This window comes from Drosophila miranda, chromosome 3 (genome assembly GCF_003369915.1).
Source record: "Drosophila miranda strain MSH22 chromosome 3, D.miranda_PacBio2.1, whole genome shotgun sequence".
Lineage (NCBI taxonomy): Eukaryota > Metazoa > Arthropoda > Insecta > Diptera > Drosophilidae > Drosophila > Drosophila miranda.
This window is the reverse complement of record NC_046676.1, coordinates 7586471-7595368: the sequence shown is the minus strand read 5'-3', so window position 1 is coordinate 7595368 and position 8898 is coordinate 7586471. Positions and strand designations below refer to the sequence as shown.

The following is an 8898-nucleotide window of genomic DNA, read 5'->3' as shown; positions in this document are numbered from 1 at the left end:
TTGCAGTGGAAAATTTTGAAATGTGGGTGCAGAAATCGACGGCCAGACCACCACAACTCGTCTATGATGGGGTGAGGGAATGCTCTGTGTGCGTTTTGCAGGGGCCTTATAGGGGGGCAGATTTCATTTGGTAGCGTAATTTTGCCAATTCAATTAATGCTCATTTAATGCACGGTAGACGGTACCCATCATCCAGCATCCCAGCATCATATTGGCATACAAAGGCATACATAAACCACAAAGTGGACACTTTAAGTGACACAAATGGTCGTCTGACCACAAATTCAGTGGCTTAGCCATAGAGTTCGTGAGGAGGGTCCCAAATTCGTAAACAGAATGCTCTTTTGGTTCAGTTTAGTTTTAATTTTCCTACCCTACAGGTGTTGTTGTTAGGAATCGCGCGTCATGCGGCAGGGCCCCTCGGTCCGCTGGGCGGCGTTTCTGCCTTACTTTGGTTTTACTTGGGTCATTGAGTATTTATATTCTGGAACTTTCTACTAGTCCCCCCTATATCACAGCCGACGCCTATGCTAAGTACTCGTAAGTAGGAAGATTTAGCTGTAGCCCCACTGCAGACCACAGATTTCGCTGTTTATGATAATAATGCTCCAACAGGGACAGGGGGGCAAAAAACAGCTGATCGGCCATCCTTCTACGGCACTACGATACTCTGGATGAGGCATACTGAGAATTAATTGCAATTAGTTATTTCTCGGTAGATGCCTGCAATTGATTTAATTTCTAAAAACGAAATGTACATTTATGCACATGCTGCATAGCAGCTGCGTGTACCCAGTGTTCAAATATGTTATAGGTTTCATGTAAGCCCACTCATTCAGAAGCCTGGGGTTTATGTATGATCTCGGCGACAGGGTCAACCAATAATTGGGAGAATCGGCTTCTGTGCTGCTCAGAGAGAGCTAGGAATAGCCCTAGGAATCCCTAACTAATTAATCTCGATCTATATATACGATATGTCCAGGTTATAGCCTCCTTAGTTGAGCTCTAATTCAACGGAGAAAAATTCCATAATGAGGCTTAAATTATTCATAGCGAGTGCAACTCAATTGAGCGCCACTCGAAAATCGCCGCCCCCACAATTGAGTGCGGCAGAGGCGTCGGCGTCAGCGTCCACACGCGGCGAAGGTATAAAAGATGGAGCCCGGCAGTCCACAGACAACAGTTTCCACTTGGAGAGCATACAGCAAGCAGCCAATTCTAAGCCGAGTCCAATCTTAAAGAACAAAAAAAACTTTGCAAATATGAAGAACGCCGTTGCCATTTTGCTGTGCGCCGTGATCGGTCTGGTGAGTAGCATCTAATGATGGCAGTGCTCCATCTAATCCGCTAATCCCCAATCCCCCACATAACACAGGCCTCTGCCGCCGACGAGTACAAACTGCGCACCGCAGAGGATCTGCAGACTGTCCGCAAGGAGTGCGGCGAGGCCAACAAGGTGACTGAGGCGCTGGTGGCCAAGTACAAGACGTTCGAGTATCCCGACGATGAGATCACCCGCAGCTACATCCAGTGCATCTTCCACAAGTTCGATCTGTTCGACGACACCAAGGGGTTCAAGATCGACAATCTGGTGGCCCAGCTGGGCCAGGGCAAGGAGGATAAGGCAGCGCTGAAGGCCGACATCGAGAAGTGCGCCGACAAGAACGAGCAGAAGTCTAGCGCCAACGCCTGGGCCTTCCGTGGCTTCAAGTGCTTCTTGGGCAAGAACTTGCCCCTGGTTCAGGCTGCCGTCCAGAAGAACTAGGACCTTGGACACGCCGTCCAATTTTAGAATCCAGCAATCCCGAACGGCCTTCTCGGGATCTGCAGTTTCTACAATTGAAAGAAAAGCCATATAATAAAGTGCTTAAATGAAAATGAAGTATCCTTTATTCTTTTCTTTAACATGTTTTGAATAATTTATTTGTTTGATATTGCTGCTGACTGGTCTGGCTGCGGCACAGCTACTGCTGCTGCTGCTCCTTCTTCTAGCTGGATGGCTGTCTGGCTGGCTGATGGAGGAGCAGGGTTTTATTTCCCAAATTTGTCCCGCCCAAAGGAAAGGCGTGAACGCTTGCTTGTTTAATTCGTTTATATTTGTCATCTTGTTTCTTCTTCTTGACAGAAAAATGCAATATTTTCTTTTCTTTACTCTATATATTTTTTTTCGAATATATAAACGTAAGACCGGTAATTTCATTATTATTTTTCTCTTTTATCTATTTTGTGGTTTTCATTTTATTTATTTTCCAAGTATTTTGTCGTCTTTTAGTCTATTGCATTTTAATTTTTTCATCCTTCTTTTACTCGAGTTTTTGCCATCTTTTAACTTCTTTTCTTTTCGCTTGTGGTTCTCTTTTATATATATTTTCTCCACTTCTCTCGAGTTGTATGCTTTTTTTGTTTGGATTATCTGGATTTTTATTTTCGTTCGGTTTTTGATTTTTTATTTGAAAATAAAAATATATGAAAAGAGGGGTGTTTGGTGTTGGGTGCTTCAAAAAACATTATAGCCAAGTCCATGTTGATTTTTTTTTGTAGATTTTGTTTTCTTCTTTTTCGCCTGTTTTGTAAATATATTTGCTTGCCGCTGTTCTTTTTTTAAATTATTATTAAAACAATTCTTATTAATTTTTTTCTGGCATTTTCTCTTGTTTGGGTTGTTTTCTCTTTTCTTTTCTTTTCTATATTTGTTTTCTATTTTGCAAAGAAGTTTGGCAATAAAATAATGTTTTTTGAAATAAATTGGTAAAAAAATCTGAAATCAAACATTGATTGTATTAAAGAAATGTTCAGTGTGGTCATAGCAAATGCACGCATTATCAGTCGCCCCATGCAGGCTGCAGGCATTGGCTTTGGCATTGATCAGGTAATATCTATCAGTCGGTCCTATATACTATACTATACTATACGAATAGTATCGGCCACTGCCAAGTGGAAAGTGGAAAGTAGTCCCCCCAAAGTTAGCACAGTTTCTGTTCAGAGTTTCAGTTCGGTGTTCGGTTCGCACGAGTCCGGATTGAATTGGTGGACTTACCTTACTAGTGGGTTCTATTTAACAATTATCAGTAGGGAGCATAGTAATTGGCACGGCCGCGGTAACCCCTTCTGAAACGAAACACAGACCGGAATTAGCGCACTCCACTCGGGGGAACGGCTGTATGGTTGGCAATGCCACACTTACATTGCTCGACGTGCGCCTCGGAAGGTGGAGTGGCAGCAGGCCCTTGAGGCACGAGCTCCTCGCCCTCGGAAGCTGCCGCGGGCAAAGCGGTTTGTGGTGGAAAGGCCTGGGCGGTTTGTGCGCTTTGACATGACCTGGAATCAGACATAAAATCAGAAAAATGTCAAAACAATTCCCAATACTCGAAATGAGTCATGAGGAAGCTTTCTCTCACCTTGATCTGTCGACCTCTGAACAGGGTTTCGTTCATGGCCAGGGCCGTCTCAACGAACTCCTTTGAGCCAAACTCAATGTAGGCAAAGCCCTTGGGATGGCCGTCAGCTTTGTTACACAGGATTGTGACACGGTTGATGGTGCCGCATCCATGAAAATGTGCTTCGAGCTCCTCCGCAGATGCTCCGTAGTCCACATTCCCCACATAGACGGACCTCGTGTCGATCTCCTGCTTCTCCTCGAGGGAAAGCGGCACTGCAGCAAGACCGGTTGTGGATCCACCGGCCATTTGTTTGTCCACTTCAGACTGCATTTGCTTTATTTTTTCTGCCTCCTCCTCCATCTCTTTGACACGGGCCTTGATGGCCTCTAGCTCGGGGTCGATTTGCATACTGCCTTCCTCCTTTGTTGCACAATTGTTTAATAAGGGAAGAATGCAAATTGGTTAGCTGTATTAAGAGTATACTTCTGGAACGCCCAAAACTTTGCAGACAATGAATGGGGAGACGCGCAACGACGCTTCGAAAATGGCTGCCGTTTTGGCTTTGAGCTTTGTGCCGCCAAAAGCTTTTCCCGAGAAACTCTGTGCTTTCGCAAAACGAATACAAAACTCGTTTGGCTCCTCCGAACGAACCCCACTTACCTCAGTCTCTGTCACAATTTCAGTCTCCTGCTCGCCATTGGTCTCTTCCATCGACTCCAAGAGCTGGTCCTCGTTCAATGAGATATCTTCATCAGCCATTTTGCTAATTTTTGTGAGTGGTTTTTGGTTTTGTTTACGTTCAGCAAGCTTTTCACTCTAAGCGTAAAAGCTCTCGGCGGCTTCTAAAGTGCGGTATTTATCGTAGCTCACTGATATTGAGAGAGGGCGGCGCGGCCGCAAACGAGAGAGTGAGAGAAAATTAAATTAGCAATCTTCGGACACAAATATTCACTTGTTAGTTAGTTCATTGCTCGAAAGTATTGCACAATGCCAGAAAAACTTTACACGGCGTGTCGATTTAGCAATTCATAACTCACGTAGGAAAATTGTACAAAGGGTGCTGACGTTTTGCCTTTGCTCAAAATGGCCGCTGCCCAGTCTATTCGACGCACGCACTGTACAAAATATTATTTGTAGATTGCCGAGGAACGATTCTTGTTGGATGTGCTGCTATGTTAGTTAACAGGCTAAACTACCATTTCCCTCAGTTTTAAAATGCGCAATTTGTTATTATTTTCAAAAAGAACACACGAAAATTTTGCCACCGAAATTATATTCGTTCGGCCTCGTTGCTAGGGTTGCTCGTTGTTGATATATCGAGTATATCGAATATATTCCGATACACTTACAGGTGTCCCTGTTCGAATTTCATCCCTGTGTAGTTGCCACGTAGCAAAAAAAACTTATATTGTGTACAATTTCGTCGATCTGAGTAATATGTTTAAGCATATTATAGATACAATCCAATAAAAAAGAGCACAATTGGCCAATATTGTAGTAGAAAATTTACAATTTAATCGAATAAAATTATATTTTCAGGGCTGAGGGTCCTAGCTCGCTAGTAATACCGAACCGAATACCAAAATCGGTGAATATCAATTCCTTTCAATCATGAACAACAGAACTATGGTGTGTAACTAGCTAGTCTAGCCGTATGTTGTTGGAATATGCGCAAAATTCAGAATAAAATTATGAATGACTCTGATTCTGAGTACGAGGAAAGCGAGTACTTGGTTTTTGCGGATTTTAAAAACCAATTATCACCTCACCTGCTGAAGCACGAGAATTCTGCCATTAAAATTATAGGAGTTGAAAGCGACAGCCCCTTGGCGGAGGTAAATGGCTGCATTTACAAAGGCACCTACGAGCACTCCTTGGGAACAAATGTGTTTTTCGAAAAAGCCGCGGATCGTTCGCCGGCTGACCCGCTTTTCGAGTCGTCCTGTCGACAAAAGTACCAATATCTGGATAAGTCTGACAAAGTCATTTCCTTTGAGCGGGTTTACATAGAGAATTTGCCGCCAGATCCTGAAAAATCAACAGAGGTGCCAGATACCACTACCGAAGAAACAGAAACACCGCCGAAAACGAAGCTGAATATCAACTACAAGGAAGCTATTGACAAGTTCGGAGAGGAGCATTAACAGTGGTATGTCAGATGGCGTCACCCTTCCGGCACACGGATCAACTATAACCTTTTGATTTTCTCATTTTAGCATCATGGAAATTTATCTCGAGACGCTGGAACGACCTATAAATTTACGCTCTTTTCTATCCGATTACCAAGAAAAACTGCCTAAGGCAACTGGCGAGACAGAGGAAGTGCCGTTTTTCTTTTCACCTACCTCGCCGGTGTCCGTGGATGTGGAGAAAAGTTGCTCATTAGATTTGATTTCATCGCCAGACGAAAACTGTGTCCATCCCTTTCAGCCCGGCGATGAAATCGTTCGCTCAAATTTAGTAAAACCAGAGACCGACCGGGATGTGCCTAAGCTCTACACAGCCCTTAGCGCGCACAAGGAAAACTCTCGCAAGAATTCCTTTGGACGCACCCAATTCAGTTACAGACTAGTCCCACCGTCATCCGGGAATAATAGTGTTCCCGGGGCCAGGCCACTCGAATCCGAACTACTGATTACAGTCCGCTTCTATCGGCCGGCACGGGCCACGCACCGAGGACTGAAGCTGGAAAGTCCTGTGTTTGCCGAGGAATTTGTCTGCCTTGGCAGCACCTATCTCACGGAGCTGCGCGACAAGATCTTTTGCATCTGCAATGGCAAGCGTTTCGTGGACATAAGCAAGGATCCGGATGCGCCTTTGCCAACACTTGAAACCAATCCGGGCTACTTCTTCATCTATGATACCTTTTATAACGACAAACGGAATCCGGACAATTGCGATTACTCGGAGACGGTGCTCCAATGGGCCGCGAAGGCGCAGGGCTTGCAGGGCGAACAGTTCAAGGTGAAAAATATGGAAAGCACACGAATCATCGACCTCACTGTGAGACCGGGCGCACCTCTGCACTACCTGCACCATGGAAATTGCGAGCATCTGTTTGTTTTTTCACAAATTGAGGTCTTGCCAGCCAACGGCGGCCACCTCCTGGACCACAGCCTATATCCGTATGTGCGCGCCATTAACAACTATAATCGACGCAGCTGCTATATGTGCGGCCTTCGTGGCTACGAGTTCATTGTCGAGAAGTCACTGCGTCAGCTGCATGATCCCTCGTACCTGTGCCGCAGATGCTTCCTCAGCTTCCACTATGTGAACGGCGAGAAGGTGGGCCAATTCAAGGCCTATCGCATATATGATCGCCCCGAGGCCTTGAACGAGGATGGAAAGACCCCAGAGGATGGCGGGGATAGCGTGGATTTAGAATCAACATAAAAATAACTAAATAACTACAAGCGAATGTGATTTTCTTGTATATTTGGTTTCGTTTTTATTTGCGAACTCGGTAGACAGCAATACATTCAATGAGTTATTCGATATATTCTTATAGTTTTAAATAAAATACATACACGTTGTAACAAGAGTAATTGGATTTAAATAGATGTCAAGCTTCCTTAATTCTGTTATGTGCAACCATATCTAGATTAGTGAAAAGATTTGTTTGTGTCGACGCTAGGAATCAAAAAAATGCGAATACTTGTACGTACAATACATTATCAGAGTCTGACTTAAGGCTAAGGTTAATACATTCATGTGTAGTGTCTTGAATTTACAAATATTAGGTAGCTGTTTGTGTACAGAATAGTACAGATTTGACCAAGACCAATGAAAAACTAATCAATTGAGTGATTTGGCCAATAACATATACACATATATGTATTTAGTATATAGTATATAGCATAGGTATGCTGGTATCCTAGATACGGTTGGGGTTGTTACTTATCATTATATCAAATACAGTAAAAGCATACAAACCACACTCGGCTTGTGCAAGTACAGTACAGTACATATCCGTAAAGAATTCGGTGCGCTTAGTAACTTTGGAGCGAAGAGAAATGCATCAAAAAACATACATATGGCCAACATTGAATCAGCATTTGCTTTTTCTTTTGTCTTGCTTTGAATTCATTTCAAGCAACACAATCCCAATAAATAACATTAACTGTCTGTCACCCTCTTTGGTTTACATGTTTGCCTTCGTTTCCCTTCCGTTTTTAAAGCTATAACCAGCAGATGTTCTGCAGCAACCTGTACTTAGCTTTGAAAGACCAACTCGCGCTCTACGGACAAGTATTCCCGCATTTTCACTGGCACTGGCAAGTTGGCCAGCTGTTCGGAACTCATTTGCCGCTGGAGGACACGCCGACACAGGTCCTGCAGCTTTGGCATGTTTTGGTACCGACTTAGGGGGTACTTAAGAATCACCGGAAAGGGCGGCTGCATTTCATTGGGCACCTTGACGAAGCACACAAAGTTATCGTTGGTGCAACGATACAAGATGTCCTCGATCATCTCCACAATCGACGCGTACTTGAGCTCCTCAAAGTTCCAGAACTCATCCTTATACTCAAGACGGTAATGCAGCGTTACATTGACAATACGGAAGCTGAGTGTGAACTGGGACCCGCTTGTCTCCGAGTCGCGAACGAGAAACGATCCGGTCGGCTTGTCGCTGAGCTGGCGCTGTGCATCTCGCCTGGAAATCTCGCCCCAGTACCAAACTTGACTGAAATACAAATGAGGCCACAAAGAGTGCGAGAGGTGAGTCATCATCGATGATCGAATTATGATGATGTTGCGCTTACTTGAGCATCTCCGAACAGGCCTTGTACATGACCTCGTTTGGCGTGTCCTGTCGCTTCAGCCACTTCTTCTGGATGAAACGCAAGTAATCGTGTGTGAATGGCAATGTGGGCTCAACGCAAATGGACGGTGTAAGGAACTCATATGTAGCGTCGGTGGTGCCTCCGTCACAGTCGGAGTCGCCCATGGAGTTCCAGTTTCGCAGGGAGCTTAAGCCCTGCCCCACCTTCTTTCGTAGACGCGAGAACACATTCCGTTTGTCCTTCCGTTTACGCAGAGTTCCCCCATTGCTATGGCTGCTGCTGCTGGCGCTGCCGATGACCATGGATGCATCCCCACCGAAGCAGCCAGATGCATTTGGGACACAGAGCTCGTTGTTATTATTCTGCATCTGGGAAGATGGCTGGGCAACAGCGTCGCTGGAAGTGGGCGGGGCGACCAGGGCAGAGTCGGACTTCTTCCGTCTGGTCAAGGAATGAAACCAACTTCGTTTTTCCTTTGTTGAATCCACAGCAGAGCGCTCCCCCCCATCGGCGCCCTGGTTCTGGTTATTTTGGGTGTCGTCACCGTTGCTCATTTTTGAGTTGGAACAGTATCCTCGTTTCTGTATCACATCATTATACCTAATCGGAGCTATGATTAATGCTACTCTATTCAATTTATTGATAAGATTTGTTTTCGTTGCAAATACAGCACAGAATTGCCTTTATCTCTATCGGTATGCAGGTCTGCTTTATCTGCTATCGATATCGTGATT

General features: G+C 44.7%; 5 protein-coding genes across 6 annotated transcripts; 3 read left to right on the top strand and 2 right to left on the bottom strand.

Annotated features, from left to right (window-relative positions):
* The first annotated feature begins 1166 nt into the window (after positions 1 to 1166).
* Positions 1167 to 1882, top strand: LOC117187867 (general odorant-binding protein 99a-like). The gene is made up of 2 exons (XM_033390756.1): positions 1167 to 1307; positions 1376 to 1882. Exons 1-2 carry the CDS (start codon positions 1263 to 1265, stop codon positions 1763 to 1765), a joined length of 435 nt encoding a protein of 144 aa, XP_033246647.1. The 5' UTR covers positions 1167 to 1262; the 3' UTR covers positions 1766 to 1882.
* LOC108158694 (polyadenylate-binding protein 2) lies at positions 1868 to 4686 on the bottom strand. Of its 2 annotated transcripts, none has more exons than XM_017291228.2 (6): positions 4418 to 4686; positions 4041 to 4249; positions 3399 to 3800; positions 3185 to 3318; positions 3038 to 3108; positions 1868 to 2758 (listed from the first exon to the last, which is right to left on the bottom strand). In XM_017291228.2, exons 2-5 carry the CDS (start codon positions 4137 to 4139, stop codon positions 3066 to 3068), a joined length of 678 nt encoding a protein of 225 aa, XP_017146717.1. In that variant the 5' UTR covers positions 4140 to 4249; positions 4418 to 4686; the 3' UTR covers positions 1868 to 2758; positions 3038 to 3065. The 2 variants fall into 2 exon arrangements, with proteins under 2 accessions (XP_017146717.1, XP_017146718.1); XM_017291229.2 differs by having other exon boundaries at positions 3038 to 3105.
* Positions 4687 to 4791: 105 nt separating this feature from the next.
* Positions 4792 to 5524, top strand: LOC108158695. Its single transcript, XM_017291230.2, has one exon. It carries the CDS (start codon positions 5048 to 5050, stop codon positions 5522 to 5524), a length of 477 nt encoding a protein of 158 aa, XP_017146719.1. The 5' UTR covers positions 4792 to 5047.
* A 76-nt stretch (positions 5525 to 5600) lies between these two features.
* LOC108158691 (snRNA-activating protein complex subunit 3) lies at positions 5601 to 7084 on the top strand. Its single transcript, XM_017291224.1, has one exon. The coding sequence runs from the start codon at positions 5601 to 5603 to the stop codon at positions 6771 to 6773; it is 1173 nt and encodes a 390-aa protein (XP_017146713.1). The 3' UTR covers positions 6774 to 7084.
* On the bottom strand, positions 6826 to 8849 carry LOC108158692. The gene is made up of 2 exons (XM_017291225.2): positions 8144 to 8849; positions 6826 to 8064 (listed from the first exon to the last, which is right to left on the bottom strand). Exons 1-2 carry the CDS (start codon positions 8716 to 8718, stop codon positions 7593 to 7595), a joined length of 1047 nt encoding a protein of 348 aa, XP_017146714.1. The 5' UTR covers positions 8719 to 8849; the 3' UTR covers positions 6826 to 7592.
* Positions 8850 to 8898: the final 49 nt, after the last annotated feature.